Below are 16,852 nucleotides of genomic sequence, written 5' to 3' on the forward strand. Positions count from 1 at the left end.
TTTGTTTCGTTTCCCTGGTCTGAATGTCTTCTGACGCACTGGTCAGGAATAGCGCTCCTATTTCGTTGTTTTCATTTAGTTTTTAATGAAATAAAGGCTGTTTCATATTCTGTTCTCCTCCTCTGTGTTTATTTATTTTTCTACCTTTATATAATCACGCAGTGATTGATGTTAAGACAAGCCCTGCGCCAGGATGAAGTTAATGAGGGGGCGGTTAAAAATTACGAGGGGGCAAATCTTTATTATGCAACATAGGTTCACACAGTGAGTTATAAAGAGCAGCAGACGTGCGTGATAGTCGCACGTACATGACAGCTCGTCACCGGTGAAACACAATAAACTGCATGTCTTCTTTCATGTTTGTCTCATGACAGATGGAGCTGACAGACAGACAGAGAAACAGACAGGTGGAGCAAGCGGCAAATTGGTATGAAAGCTGGCTCAGGGCATATTTGTCCATTTATGAATAAATATGGAGTGGAAACACTCATGCATGTGCACCAAGTCCCTGTGTTGACATCCTGTCGCTAGGCTACATCTTCTTCTTTTTCTTCTTCTACTGTTTAATGGGGACCCGGTGGGACTCAATCCCAATGCAGCCCTCTATGTCAGAGTACAAAAGTTACCCGGGCCATGGCCCCCTTGGTCCCCCCGGTTCCGCGGTCTATGGATTTAATTATCCAATAAACCATTTTCTTTGTGTATACACCTGCTCTGACTCCATCTTATTTTTTGATTGTCGTGTTGATGTTTCCTTTCTACCTTGCCATCAAGGGAGACGTAACAGTGGTTATTAGTTTAAGCACAACTTCAGTCCACATCGGTACTATATTTAGAATAACAAGGATATTCTACACAAAAGAAAATCCCTGTTTTATCGCTCATGGTATGACAATGAAATTTTGCCTGTATGCCAGTTATTAAATAAGAATGGTGTGTTAATGTCATATTCAGAATTTATTCAGAAATTCAAGATAACAATCTCGCCTAAAGAATATGCCATTATCTTCAATGCAATTCCTGCCGGTTCACTTCTATTTTTAAAGAACTGTAACCTAACATTTAGTTCTAGGCAAACTTTTATTGGAGATATCAATATTCAAGATAAACCTTGCAGTAACAGACACATTAGAAACGCATTGAACTATACTGTAGCCCCTGCAGCGAAATTCTTCTGGTCGTCTATCATGAGCAATTTACAGTGGGGAAAAAAAAACCTGTAATGTTTTAAATAAATATTGCATTAGTAATAAAGTGAAAGAAGTATCTTACAAAGTGTTACACGGAATTTATCCCGCTAAGGAGGTCTTGGAGAGATTTAAGTTAAACATAGACTATTCTTGTACTTTCTGTAATGTTGACAAATAATATTTCATCTGTTTCATCATTGTCACCATTCAAAGTTTTGGAATGATATGCAAGACTTTGTAAATGAGAAAATGAATACTACTGTAAATCTTACTGTGTTTGATGTGATGCTATATTTTATTTTCAGTAGGATGGAGGACAACACTGCCTACATAATACAACTTCTAATTATTCTTGGGAAGTTTCATATACACAAATCAAAATGGTTTGGCTCTAAACCCTGCTTTCATCGTTTCATTGTTGAACTCCAGCAGTTCGGCACAACACTTGAATGTGTTAACAACAACAAAGCTGCAAAGACTCTTAACCTGTTAAAGACTGCATTTAATTTGAGTTTTGAAAGGTCTGGCAATGAACTCTAGTACCCCTGGTCTGTTCAGTGTTCAATGATTTTCTGCCATATGTTTGTTAAATCTCATATTTGCAAATAAAATATTGTGGGGGAAAAAAAAAACTCTGAATTTTGTCTGGATTCTGGTTCCGGTCTAGAGAGCGGATCCGGAATTCACCAAATTCACCAGTAAAAGTGTTCACCGAAGTAAAACTTTAAATTCTGGCACACCATTGATTTACAATAAAAGAAAAAAGTTAACTTAATGGCTTGGGGCTTTTCTTGTAAATTATATTCTTGCACAGTTTCACCGCATTTTTATTAGCTTGGTGCTTTTATTTTGACGGAAAGGCGCATCCATCGAATTCCGGATCCTGTCTCTCTCGCCCTCGTTCCGGTTCCTTACCAAAACGGCAACTAAACGGCCCCAGACTAGAGAGAAGGTTTGAGAAAGAGCCTTGTGTTCTAAATGTCACAGCACCAATAAAAAAGCCTTCAATGGGAGCTGAGACTTGGTGTGCGGTACATTTTCTCCGTTTTTCATGACTTTTATATATATGTATCTAGCGCCCACTCCAAATGGACATTGGGATGTGCCTGTGTTTTTTGACTATTTCTGCTGGGGAGGCGGGACATAAGCCAAAACAACATTCCAGACAGAGGTGCTGCAGCACTGAGCAGTGTAAGGCCCTATTCGGACGGGATTAGTTTTAAATAGGTATGTGGGGTAAAGTAATAATTACCAGAGATTTTAGTCCCGTCCGAATGTGCCATGTCAGTAATCATGAGCCTACCACACGATGTCAGTAAAGCAGCAGGGGTTGTAACCGATACAGTGGTCTGGCACGGACCAGTGGTCACTACCATTAAGGGCGCTAAAGATCCTGGTCGCGACCAGCTCCTAAGTGGTCACTGATCGCGACCAGCTTCTCAGTGGTCGGGACCAGCTTCTCAGTGATCTGTCCTGTGCTCCTTGTGGTCTGTCTGTTGTCTGGATTAGTTACTAACTGGTCTGTGGAGTTATTTTTGTATTTTTAATACACCTTCTCCCTTCTCATGTCGTGTTGGCAGCACTGTTAGCTGATTAAATGTCAGAGATCAGAGCTTAGAGGGACAAAGACTGCAAATTAGCTGAAACTAGATGTCTTACATGCATGACATTTTCTCATTTTTTGTGGCAATGTTGTACGTACCGTCCCTGTTAAGTCAACATTAAAATGAAATTAAAAAATCACAATCTTTTGTCTATCAAATATACTATATTATGCATAGTCTTTATTGGTGCACTGTAATATTGCAGTTCGTGTCTCACTCCCCCTATCTCTATGGACAGTGTGTCTCTATTTTATGTAACTGTGTATAACTATGAACCAGTGGTCCAAGCTACTGGTCGGGACCAGCTGCTCCCTGGCACGGACCAGTGGTCACTACCACTAGGGGCGCTAAAGATACTGGTCGCGACCAGCTCCTCAGTGGTCGGGACCAGGTCCTCAGTGATCTGTCCTGTGCTCCTTGTGGTCTGGAGTGATTTTTGATTTTTAATACACCTTCTCCTGTCGTGTTTGTCTATCAGATATACTATGTTATTATTGATTATGCCTGTGTTCTTATTGTTGCACTGTAATATTGCAGTTTAAGTGGTTACAACTAGTCTCCCACTCCCCCTCTCTCTATACACAGTATGAGCCTCCATTTTATTTAACTGCAGTGTTTCTCCTACCATTTTATATACGGAGCCTGTGTTGCATTCAGACGTTGTCACGTAAATAACAAATTCCAGCACTTGAATTGTGTTTCAAGACTTGAGGAAAACAAAACCACCATAACCAAAATACTTTTGAAAAGTCTGCTATTTACAATCAAAATTTGCACATTTAATATTTACAGAATATAAACAGAAAAAATGGAATACATACATTCAAACAAACACATCCACCTGAATTTCTCATTCATCAATCATTTTTCCGAGGCTTTTTTTTGCAATGGAACCTCGGAAAGCCCTTGAACCGCACCAGGATGTCTACAGTGGTGGAAAAAAGTTTTCAGACACTCTTAAAATTTTACACAATCTCAAATATTATCATGAAATATTTGTGGAAAAATCTTTTTTGTGTTTCAAAAGGTGTGGCTGCATTACAAACAAATACAAATTATATTTTTTTGTTTATTGTTTACAAGAAAAACTAACAACTAAATTCTTGACAGTTTCCATATGTCATTTCTCAACATTGTCAGTATCAAAGTCAACAAATAACAGAGAATGTGTTCAAAACTGAACAAAAAATAAATAAACCATCACATCATCAAATTAATATTTAGTAGTCCTGCCATTGGCACGTAGTAGAGCTCTAATCCTGGCTGGCATGTTCCCCACGAGCCTTTCACACTGTTGAGGGGTAATCTTGTCCCATTCTTCTTGAATTACTGCTTTTAATTCTTCTAAATTCTTGGGTTTATGCTTTGAAACAGACCTTTTGATAATCCACCACAGATTTTCAATGGGGCTCATGTCCGGGGATTGAGCTGGCCACTCTAAGACCTGGATACTGTGCTCCTGCAGCCAAGTTCTACTGGCCTTGGATGTGTGGCAAGGGGCATTATCTTGTTGAAACATCCAGTTTGTACCTCGACGGAACAGTGCACGCAGAAGGGAGCATGTGGGTTTGAGAATGGTACAATACTTGGTAGAGTTCAATGTGCCATCACAGACAGTGAGATGACCAACACCAGCAGCACTCATGCATCCCCAAACCATGATACTGCCTCCACCATGCTTGACAGTAGGTACTGTACATGCTGGAGATAATGCTTCGCCTGGCCTTCTGCGTACCCTCACATTAGTAGGAGGAAGATAAAGCTGGAAACTGGACTCATCTGACCACAAAATCTTCTTCCAATTCCTGGCCGTCCAGTTCTTGTGTGCCTGGGCCCAACGACGCCAGGCTAACCTCTGTCTCTCATTGATCGGGGGCTTCTTGATAGCCTTGTAGGACCTTAAGCCATGATCTAAAAGTCGGCCACGTACAGTGCGGGTGGAACACTGGACACCAGTTTGGTTTGACCACTGCTGCTGAAGCTCCTGTGATGTCATTTGGCGGTTTTGCCTGCACATGCGGATCAGGATGCGGTCATTTCTTGCTGAAGAAACCCTTGGACGCCCAGATCTTGGTTTGTCTTCCAAGCTGTTGGTTCGTCTGTATTTCTGCCGAGTGTATCCAACTGCTGAAGGACTGCATCTGACTTCCTGGCTATCTGGCGGCAGCTGTACCCTTCCTGGCTGAGAATCTTTATCTTCAGGAGTGTTTCCTGCGTTAGGTTCCTTGTTTTAGCCATTTTTGTGTCTGAAGAACTTTCAAATGTGCTGGCTTTATGTAGACATGAAGCTTGGCAACAAAAATTGTGTCTTTTAATAAAAAGAACGACCTTCATCACTGGTACCAAAATGACCCAATACTCAAAATTTCTTATGTATTTTTATGGAACCAATCAATTTTAAGTTTTTAATGGCTTTTTTAGGATTTATTTAGTATTTTGGCTGTGATTGTACTAAAAGAAATTGTACTTGAAGACCTAACAGTGATTCTTAATGCAATATTTCACAAATGCATGGGGTGTCCGAAAACTTTTTTCCACCACTGTATTTTGGCCTACATTAAACAACACGTTTTAGTTGAGGACTATTTAGAAGGGAAAAAAAGGTCCATTACAAGAAAGATGATACATTATTTATATTGTCTTGTTTTGTTGCCCAAAAAAAATTGAAGTTAGAAATATATTCGAATATATATATTTTTATATAGTTCGAACCTAAATTTGATAATTCGAATATCATTAATAATTAATTAATATTATCAATAATGTTGTATATCACAGCGAATCCCGTTCGGGCCGAGATGGCTCGCGCACAAGCCGGGCAAGGGAGGGACGCAGCGACGGAGGGAGAGGCGCCGACGGAGGAGCCCGCTGCGACAACACCACCCACTGCGCTGTCCGCGATGTGTGACCTTTTTGGGGAGACATACAGGGAGAGTGTTGCACCTGCTGCCTCCCTGCCTATCCTTTTGAAGAAGAGATGAAACGTTACCAGAATGAGACACCACTACGAGCCGAGCAGGATCCATTCTTGTGGTGGAAAACTACGCACTGAAGTATCCAAACGTTGTTCAGATAGCGAGGCAGAAATTGGTCATATCTGACACTTCAGTGAGGTCAGAACGGGTGTTTTCATCCGAGTATCACATTCATATTGCGTCAGCAATAAGCATCTTATTTTTTGTGTGTTTTTGTAAAAATAAATAAATAAATCCTAATATTATTCGAACTCTACTAAATTAATTCGAAAATATTCAAACTCAATTTCATGGTGCTTTTGACAGTCTTATCATACGCACATGTCGACAGGAGGGAACGGCGGTGCGTGAATGGATTTACCCTTCCCACTTATGATAGTTTTACTGATATTTCTTATCCCGTACGAATCGGCCATTAATATTACCGACGTCCTGTGGTAAAGTGACATTACCCCACGGACTCCGGGTTTTTTTCAGACCTAATTGTATTGCGGAGTTTTGCACAGCGGCGACCGAATCTTTGCTCTCAAACCACAAAATAATGTGATGGCACCTTCAGTAGCCTACCTTATTCTATGCTTTTCACATTGGCTAGTCATCCTGTTTAATTTGTCTTCTGATTAAATCCGAACCGTTGAAACAAGTTGTAGGAAGCTTCTGCAAGTAACTGGTTGCTGGCAGACACTTTGTGCTGCAATAAAATGGTTAATCAGCAGTGTTGTGCACTGTAGAGCCGATGCACTGCTGGTTCTGCCGGCCTGAATAGAATATAATGTCTACTGTTGTGTGTACAGCCTTTATAGACTGAGCTGAGTAGTGATGCGCGGGTCGACCCGTAACCCGCGAGACCGCAAATGGACCTGCAGGTCGGGCAGCAGTGATCGTCTGTTAAATCGGTCTGTAAATGATATTTTGACATAATTCTTATAGTCATTAGGCTATTACTGTCATGGCATCCGAACAGTGACGGACTGGGACCAAAAAGAGGCCCTGGCATTTTTGACACAGAGGCCCCATGGTGGCGCATTGGCCACCCAGGAGTGAAAAATTTTCATTTCATTTTACAAAAAAATATGCATTTTTATGTCATTTTAGATCATCAGTTCCTTATTTGTGAAAGAACAGACGTGGTGTCTCATATCCCCCCCTCCCACATATTACTAGGTACTATGATTGATGATTTTACACATACTAACATAAAAAACACTACCATTGGCGGAACGTTTCAGAGCGCCACAGAGACACACAGTGTTCCACAACTACCACAGAAACTCACACGCTCACTCACTGCCTTGATGCACAATAGCAGAGGAGATACAGACAGTCATTATGAATGATAAAATTGATTTGTGGCTTGCATGGGAGCATGTGGAAAGCTAACCATATGATGAGAATGCAGAAATTCAAAACACACACCACGCAATCAACTCGCTACAATCGCACTGGTACAGTAGACAACAATGCACAACACACAAGATAATAAGGCAGCAGCAGAACCCCCATAAATTCAGGCACGTTCAAAGGACAGACTAATAACCTCAGTTAATAATACTAGCTGTATGTCTACCAAAACACGAAAATCTGAAATCAAACACCACACAATTTCATCCTAAAGGCTTAGCCTACTTCCACCATTAACCATAGGCGCCCCCTCTTGGACAGAATACAGCACAACCAAATTATGACAACAGAAACATAAATCTTACACCAACCACAATGCATATTACAATAGCTTCACCAAAACATGAAAAGAGCACTGCACATTTCAATAGCTCTATCAAAGCACTAGTTACAACAGAAACAAGAAGGACCCTATGTGTTATAAGCCATAATAAATGTTACAGCAGCCACAATGCATATTACAATAGCTTCACCAAAACATGACAAGAGCACTGCACAGCTAGAGTATAAAAATAAATATGTGTCTCTCAATGTCTTCTGTTAAATCTCTTCTAAAGACTCACATTTACTCACAATTAACAATGTCAAACCAACACAGGGCACTGAATATGAATACTGAAGAGAAACTCAGTATACAGTCTGCTAGCTGTTTCACATGTAATCCATTCTTACTAGGTTTCTTTGTTGATGTAGTGTCCTGTGTCTCTCTGTAGCTTGTATCTGAACCCTCTCAGTGATGTGGGAAAGCAGTCCCTGTATGTCCGAGGTGTACCCAAGAGCCACAGCGGTCGGCGGGTTAAGGTCCTGGCTTCAGTCACTGAGGGCTCAGACATCTCAGAGGACTGGCACCCCATCCTCAGTGTGATACGGGAGAATGCCTCATCCTGGGACCGTGAACGTGTCAAGCAGCAGCTTAAGGTACAATAGATTATGTGGGCTAATAAGAAAAAAAAAACTCAGAATGGCAGAGAGAGGAAAGCCCAAAACACACTCAGTGTGACACACTAAGGGAGCTTTCACACCCAACCTGTTTGGTTCGATTTAAACAAACTCATTTCCGTTTGCCCGGTTAGTCTGGCTTGTTTGGGCTGCAAATTAAACCCTGGTGCAAACCAAACAACAGTACTGAGACCACCTGAAAAGGTGGATCTTGGTCGGTTTCCATGTAGACTCTGGTGTGGTTTGTTTGTATCCTGGAAGCAAATGAACCAGCCACAGGATGTGCAGATATGTGATTTTAGCATAATTTCAAAAGTTAAACAACTAATAAAACCATCCGCTGATTATAAAATTGATCTGTATAATGTATAAAGCCTATTTATGTTTTTGGTAACCATGGTAGCATAATTGCTATCAGTGCCGGTATTTTCCCTGATTTATAAGCTTTAAAACTGCGGTGCCTCTATCTACCTCTGTGTACTTTGTCAGTTAATTTAGTCTGTTAACAAGTGTGTGACAATGATCCCACAGGAATAAGCCCTGAATCATTACTGTCTTTACCTGATAGTCATTATTTACAACATGCATTTGATTTGCAGTCCAATAATAGGCCCACTAATAATGCTTACACTTAGTTTGGCATATTTCTTCCTGAGCTCTTTCACCAAAGAACATAAATGTATACATCAGAAGCATTAAAGTGATGCATAAATTTCTGTCAGTCACTACATGGGTTCTGACGATGCACTGATGATGCAGAATAAAAAAAATCACCATAACTGTCCAATTGCTGAGTGATTTGTCAATGTCTGTAACATCATTTTTACTTTTCTTGGTTGAACCGATGAACCAAATTACCAGTGGAAAAGCGCCCTAAGTTACACAAGCATACATCAACTCAAATTACATGGCTAAATATAACAATAAAGCATCAAAAAAACATCACAAAGTGTTCCATTAATCATTCATTTAAAAGCAAAAAGAAGTATGAGAGTTTTGGATGTGAAAATATTCTTACATCAGGTGAATTGTTGGGTGTGTGTCACCTAGTCTTTCTGTTTGCAGGTTTTCCTTAGGGATCTGGAGTGGGGGCGTCAGCAGCAGCCGAGCCTCTGGAAAAGGCTGCACTTTCGGAGGGTGGAGAAGGGCGTCCGGCAGACTCTACAGATGCTAGAGAAGAACACTTTACCTCCATCCATGGGATAAAGCCAATAACCAATAAACACCAAGAGGTGAAAGACCAGTGAATTCCTATAGCAGTATATCAGGGTGGAATCTGAGGGTTTCCACACAGGAGAAAAATCTGCAGCTAGTCTAAACTGGAGGTACAGGAGATGTATCTTCATTATTATGAAGAAGATGACCTCATTCAGTGATATTTACAGAGCAGTTTAAAGACTCCCTGAATTAGTTTTAGCACTTCCTTAACTTGGACCTTTCAAAATGTCAGCAGAGAGCTGAAAATCACATACATCAAGGGTTTAACCAATTTTTGCTGCAATATGCATTTCAGTTCTGTGTGTTGTGATGGTCATGTGATGCTCCGGAACAAAGATGAGCAGCTTGATGCCCATGCCCCTGTATGTGTGAAAAATATAGTGACAGACCTCTGAATTGACCGCAGGTTACAGTGAGGCAAACTACTGACACAATTCAGTGGATGTGCAGAAAAATTTAAGCTTTGTAGGACAAACTGGTGATTTAGTTTGATTTTTTTTCTTCTTTGAGTTCGGAATGTAAAATGTTTAGAAATTAGATTTGTTGTTATAAGCCACGCCCACTTTAAGCACTCATTACCAAATTTTATGCATTGCCAGAAGCATGACTCTAGGACCGAATTTGTGGTGCCCCCTAGTGGCAGAATATGCCAAGACTGCGCAGCCAAGCTCAGACCTAGCATCCAAACATGTGCACCAAGTTTGGTTGCTGTCACTTAAAGGTCCAATGTGTCAGATTTAGGGGGATTTGGTGGCATCTATTGTTGACGATTGCAGATTGCAACCAGCTAAAACTTCTCCCACTTAGAATTCCTCCAGTGTTCATTGTTCAGAAAGTTTTACTGTGAGCCTAATTATTCACACAGATCTCTTCCTTTCCAAACAAAACACTGAGTAAAGCACTTTAAAACAGTGTTTTTCCAACACAGCACATCACATAATGGCTGCTTGCTACAATGGCCAATGCAAAAATGCAAATGTCCCTCTCTAGAGCCAGTGTTTGGTTTGTCCATTCAGGGCTACTGTAGAAACATGGTGGTGCATCATGGTGATCTCCATAAACTATGAGCTGCTCCCTGTGTAGATATAAACGTCTCATTTTAAGGTAACCAAAACACAAAGATTATTATTTTCAGGTGATTAGAGAATAAAGACAACATGCTTATATTATATTCCATTTATGCTGATATATCCCCCTAAGTGCAACACACTGGACATTTAAGCCAATTATGATTTATCAGTATTTATGTAAAATTGAACTTAAAGTCAAGTCTGAAAATGTATAACTTATTACTGACTGACATGTAAATTTCCTTGATAAATTAAGATCACCGAAGTCTGTAGATGATCATGGCAAATTTTCACGATAATTGGCCCAAAGGTTTCTGATGAGTTTTCGAAAATAGGATTTTGATAATATTGAGGAAAAAAGTCATAAAACTAGATTTTTTTGAGGAGACCATTTGAGCAAAGATGCAGATGAACTGAAAGATTTACATGATGAAAGAATTTTGATTAGACCACACTGTTGTTCACAATAACTGCAAAAAAGTAAATTTGATCATTACAGTGCCACCTTGAGGTCAATGAGTACATGGACCGCGGAACACATCTGAACAAGGGGGGGCCATAATTTCAAGTCATGCGGAGGGGGTCGGGGGGGGCATATGTACACGCATGAACACGAACACATGCTTGCTCAGATTAACCCCTCTGATCCCACTCTAACATTCACACACAACAGGCCAAGCCTATTTAAACATAAACACACAGATGTATCCGCCTTATTTTCAAAGACGGAAGTAAATAGTGATCAACTTCCGTTTTTTTGTGCGTGACTTCCGGTCAGCCGCTTTCCCTCATGCTTTCCCTTACCAGAGCTAACAGTGCAAGCTAATTTTTTTTCAATTTTCAGTTGTTTATGTTAGTCAATCAGTTAGTTAGTTAGTTAGTTAGTTAGTCTGTGTATTTTGTATCGATAACTGTGCCCACGTTTCCGTTATAACGGAAATTTATTCCCTCTAAACGCGAATAAATCGCACGTTAATCATAAACTATGAACCAAAAAAGCACAATCTATCCCGAGTGAGACAAACTGCTTGATCCCCGTCTCCAGTGTACCAGCAGAGAACCTGCAGAACCGAATCAGTGAAAAAACACACCGGGCTAAGCCTCTCTACCTGAGCAGCTGAAGCTGCGGCTCGCACCCTCGACACACACACAGTGCTTCTGCATGCCAGCCAAACGTGTGCGCAACTGTGAGAAATAAATATGTGAGGTGTACGCTGCTTTTCTATCTTTTTTTCCCTTTTCTTTCTTCTCCTAACACAGGACGGGTTGTTTTAATTGACTGAGTTGATCATTACGCCATAGTGATGCGCGGATCGGCTCTGATAGCACCTGAATCAGCATGTACGCATCAACCATCCAGCCGTTACAACATGATTGAGCTAGCAAAGCAGTTTTGTGTTGCTATGTGTGGTATTTATTCAGTTTTGGGAAATCACGATGTCTAAAAAGCATCAGTGGCTGCAGCTGACAGGGACAGCTAACGTTAACACTAGCAGCAAAGCTAACATCAGGATCGTCATCCGTTAAAAGCGTCCCGTTGTCGGATACGACATGAAACTACTCCAATTAGCTCAATCATGTTGTAACTAAGACATCCACTAGAGAAAATATTTTTTTCACGGGCCACTTTGTGAGTTTAGTGAGTTATTACAGACACGGCTAACAGCTAACAGCTAACGGTTAGCCCAGCTAATCTACGATAACCATGTTATTAAATACACACAGAGAAAATACTAATGTTTGTTCAGTCACTGTGTTTCTAGACTTTACAAACATCAGATTAGTCTAAACGGTGATATAGTGACGTGAAAAATGTGATATATACATATATATAGCTAAACTCAGCAAGGTAAACAACAAGGCGATTCCCATTTACACAGTGGTAAGAGTGCTGGACTGGAAGTGTCGCACAAAAAAACAGAAGCTGGCTGCGTTCTGTTTTGCCTCCTTGTTTCCGTGAAAAATAAGGTGGATAGCAAACTATAGCAAACAACAAAGTACATCCAGTCCACAACCACAACCAAAACTCATCTTGCTGCCTTAAATCTAAATCAACATCATATTCATTATCATCACAAGTCATCACTCATATCAGACTGATGTACAGAGCCGCACACACACACACACACACACACACACATACACACACACACCCAACAACAAAACAAGTGCAGCTGCGCAGTTACTGAAAGGTAACCAGAACGCTGAATTTCTGACCATTACCGCCAGCAACCATAATGTGTATGTCCACTCCCGCCCACTCCCGCAATGTGTATGTCCACTCCCGCCCGCTCCCGCAAAACTCTGAGAATTTATGCCTGCACAGTAACAGAGATGCATTGATTTTGTGTCTTCTCCCGTCCCACAGGAGAAAACACGTCATTTTATAGGCTATTAATAAAGAGATTCATGGGGCTGTTTGTTTCGTTTCCCTGGTCTGAATGTCTTCTGACGCACTGGTCAGGAATAGCGCTCCTATTTCGTTGTTTTCATTTAGTTTTTAATGAAATAAAGGCTGTTTCATATTCTGTTCTCCTCCTCTGTGTTTATTTATTTTTCTACCTTTATATAATCACGCAGTGATTGAGGTTAAGGCAAGCCCGGCGCCAGGATGAAGTTAATGAGGGGGCGGTTAAAAATTACGAGGGGGCAAATCTTTATTACGCAACATAGGTTCACACAGTGAGTTATAAAGAGCAGCAGACGTGCATAATAGTCGCGCGTAATGACAGCTCGTCGCCGGTGAAACACAATAAACTGCACGTCTTCTTTCATGTTTGTCTCATGACAGATGGAGCTGACAGACAGACAGAGAGACAGACAGGTGGAGCAAGCGACAAATTGGTATGAAAGCTGGTTCAGGGCATATTTGTCCATTTATGAATAAATATGGAGTGGAAACACTCATGCATGTGCACCAAGTCCCTGTGTTGACATCCTGTCACTAGGCTACATCTTCTTCTTTTTCTTCTTCTACTGTTTAATGGGGACCCGCGGGACCCGGCAGGACCCAATCCCAATGCAGCCCTCTATGTCAGAGTACAAAAGTTACCCGGGCCATGGCTCCCTTGGCCCCCCCGGTTCCGCGGTCTATGAATGAGTATCATTTTATGTGCCTGAGAAGTAGGTGGAATTTGCAGGATTTTTTTGCTGCATGAACACTTTTAGTGAAGAACAAGAACAATAGGGCTCTGCTTGAACCCCTAATGAACATTAATACATATTAAAGCTGCAAGCAGGGGCGTCGGTGGCTTGGTGGTAGAGCAGGCGCCCCATATACAAGGCTGTTGCCGCAGCGGCCCGGGTTCAAAACCAGCCTGTGGCTCTTTGCTGCATGTCACTCCCTCTCTCTCTCCCCCTTTCACACTTGTCTGTCCTATCAATTAAAGGCTTAAAAATGCCCAAAAATATCTTAAAAAAAAAAAAAAAAAAAAAAGCCGCAAGCAGCATTGGGCAGGACCTCGGACCCTCACTGTCGGCCTCCAGCTCACGTAGACAGTGTGAATTAGCCTATTCATAGGAGTCGAAATGTCGATAAAACAAGCAGTGTCAATAGAACGCAAGGTCATTTTTGGCAATAAACCCATGACTTGGGAGTAGAACTTTGATGGCTTCTGAAAACCAAACTACTGACGAGGACATCAATCAATCAATCAATCAATCAATCAATATAATACTGTTCTTAATAAACGTGTTGGTAGTCTTCTATTGAAAATTAAACAGAAATATTTTGAACTTGGAGATAAACCAGAGAAACTGTTAGCTAGCCAACTTAGAGGTGAAAGGGCTAAACAGGCCATTCACAGGATAAAATCCAAATCAGGCAGACTCCTAACAAATCCAATAGAGATACATGCTTGCTTCAGGGACATCTATAAAGAACTGTATTCTAGTAAAGGCCACTGAAGCAGATTTCTGTAACTTTTTTGCCAATTTAAATGTTCCCCAATTAGATAGTGCAGCGAGAGATGATATGGATGCCCCAATCTCTAAAACTGACCTTTTGAGTGCTATTCGAGCCTTCCCCTCTGGAAAAACATCCGGTCCAGATGGCTTTGGCTGTGAATTTTATAAATCATTTCATGACAAAATAGTTCCGCGCATGCTGAGAATGGTGAACGATTCTATGAGAAATAAGACGCTCCCCAGTTCATTATATGAAGCAAATATCTCCTTGCTTTTGAAAGGAGGAAGGGAAGAGTTTGATCCTGCAAGTTACTGACCTGTTGGTCTCTTAAACTGTGATCTGAAAATAATAACTAAAGTCTTGGCTACAAAATTAGGTAGGCATATTTCCACGATTGTACACCCTAATCAGACTGGATTTATCCCGGGTCGGTTTTCTTTTAGTAATGTCCGTTTGCTTTTAAATACAATATACTCAGTGCATGGGAAAAATACACAGGCTGCTGTTTTATCTCTTGACGCCCAGAAGGCATTCGATCAGATCGAATGGCCTTACATGCTGAAGATACTAAAACAATTTGGATTTGAGGAAAATTTCATTGAATGGGTGAAAATAATTTATCTTAAACCAGTATCCTCTATTCTCACTAATTTGGATAGATCCCAACCTTTTGAGCTGCAGCGGGGTGTAAGGCAGGGCGACACTCTTTCTCCTCTTCTTTTTGATATTACTTTGGAATCACTTGTTAATCTGTATGGTGATGATTTATTGATCTGTTTATCAGACCCAGTGGTCTCAGTTCCCAACCTCCTGAATTATATAAAATCATTTAGTAAATTGTCTGGGTATACAATTAACTGGGACAAATGTGAGTTCATGCCATTGACAAATATGTGTACTTTCTTGAAATCTTCACCATTTAAATTAGTTACTACCCATATTAATTATCTTGGCCTTAATATCTCCAGAAACCCCAAACTTTTACTGAAATTGAATTTTTTGGATATGGTGGATAAACTAAAATCTAATATTAGGAACTGGAAGCTGCTCCCTCTCTCAATGATTGGCCGTATCAATGCCGTTAAAATGGTTGCACTTCCCAGGTTCCTGTATCTTTTTCAAAACCTCCCTATTTATTTGCCATTATCTTTCTTTAAACAACTGGACTCAGTTGTCCTGTTATTTGTCCGGGCAGATAAACCCCCTCGCATTTCTAAAGCCCATCTGCAGAAGAATTTAAAAAGTGGGGGTCTCGGCCTCCCTGTTTTTAGGCATTATTACTGGGCTGCAAATGCGAGGGCTCTCATTTTCTGGCAGTGGGGCCCTCCTTTTGATGACTGTTCCTCTCCACTCTTGCTAAAGATTGAATCCATGTCTGTGTCACAAACCTCGCTCCCAGTGTTGCTCTTTTCAAATGTACAACCGTCTGACAAGTTATTTGGCTACAATTTCGTTCTTGGTAATTCTTTGAAGATATTGAATCAAATGAGAAAATTCCTTGGATTACCAAATGTTTCGGTAAATGCCCCAATAACAGGCAATCACTTGTTTAAACCAGGATTGACGGATGGGGTTTTTTGGACTGGAGGGGGAGGGGCCTATGTTGCATTTCAGATTTTTACATAGATAACAATTTTGCTTCTTTCCCTCTGCTCCAGGCTAGATATCACCTTCCTCAGTCACATTTTTATTGATATTTACAGGTGAGACATTTTGTAAGGGAACACGTTTCTGATTTCCCAATAAGACCACACAATTATAATTTTTATGATACATTTCTCTTACAGCCAAACTCCAAACATTTGATTTCCTGCTTTATCACTGCTTTTGAGACACCAGCGAGTACCAGTCATCTCAGGGAGGCATGGGCAAAAGAATTGAGAGTTCCTCTGATGAATTATGGGAGGAGGGCCTGTCCAGTATACAGAAGTGTTCTATAAACTCAAGATATCGGTTAATTCAATTTAAAGTCATACATAGACTGCATTATTCCAAAACTAAACTTAATAGAATATTTGAATCAGTGTCTCCCATGTGTGATAGATGTGGCACAGCCGAAGGTTCACGCTCACATTTATTCTGGCACTGCCCAGTACTGGACAACTTTTGGAGTGACATATTTAACTGGTTTTCTAAGCAATATAAAATAAACATTCAACCAGACTGTAACCTGGCAATCTTTGGCTCCTCTGAAAGGGCATCGACCCTCCCTTCCCACTGTAAGCAGGCTCTCAAAACAGGTATGGTAGCAGCCAAGAAATTGATTTTACTCAACTGGAAGTCTCCATCATCCCCTTGCTTTAAGAGGTGGCTCAACGAAATGGTTTGTGTTTCTAGGATGGAACAGATTCGCCTTAGCAGAGGGAAGGCACCAAATTCTTATGAGAAAGCGTGGAAGCCATTTTTGGCTTTACTTGATGAGACCTAAATGACCAATATATGAATCAGGCTGCTGTGTGTTTGTAAAAAAAATGTATTTTTTTCTGTACTGTCTAAGGTTTTGATCCTCCTCTCTGGGTTTTCTTCTTCTTCTTTTTTTTTTTTTTTT

The 16,852-nt window shown here is 40.7% G+C and overlaps 1 protein-coding gene across 3 annotated transcripts in view; it reads left to right on the forward strand.

Moving 5' to 3' along the window:
• nlrx1 (NLR family member X1) overlaps window positions 1-12,927 on the forward strand; it is a 128,610-nt gene extending 115,683 nt beyond the window's left edge. For all 3 annotated transcript variants that reach the window (XM_049578772.1, XM_049578771.1, XM_049578774.1), the window contains 2 exons: window positions 7,884-8,088; window positions 9,175-12,927. In XM_049578772.1, the coding sequence (XP_049434729.1) occupies window positions 7,884-8,088; window positions 9,175-9,315 (346 nt within the window). In that variant the 3' untranslated portion in view covers window positions 9,316-12,927. The remainder of the gene's footprint in view (window positions 1-7,883; window positions 8,089-9,174) is intronic.
• The last annotated feature ends 3,925 nt before the right edge of the window (window positions 12,928-16,852 follow it).

This window comes from Epinephelus fuscoguttatus, linkage group LG6 (assembly GCF_011397635.1).
Source record: "Epinephelus fuscoguttatus linkage group LG6, E.fuscoguttatus.final_Chr_v1".
NCBI lineage: Eukaryota > Metazoa > Chordata > Actinopteri > Perciformes > Serranidae > Epinephelus > Epinephelus fuscoguttatus.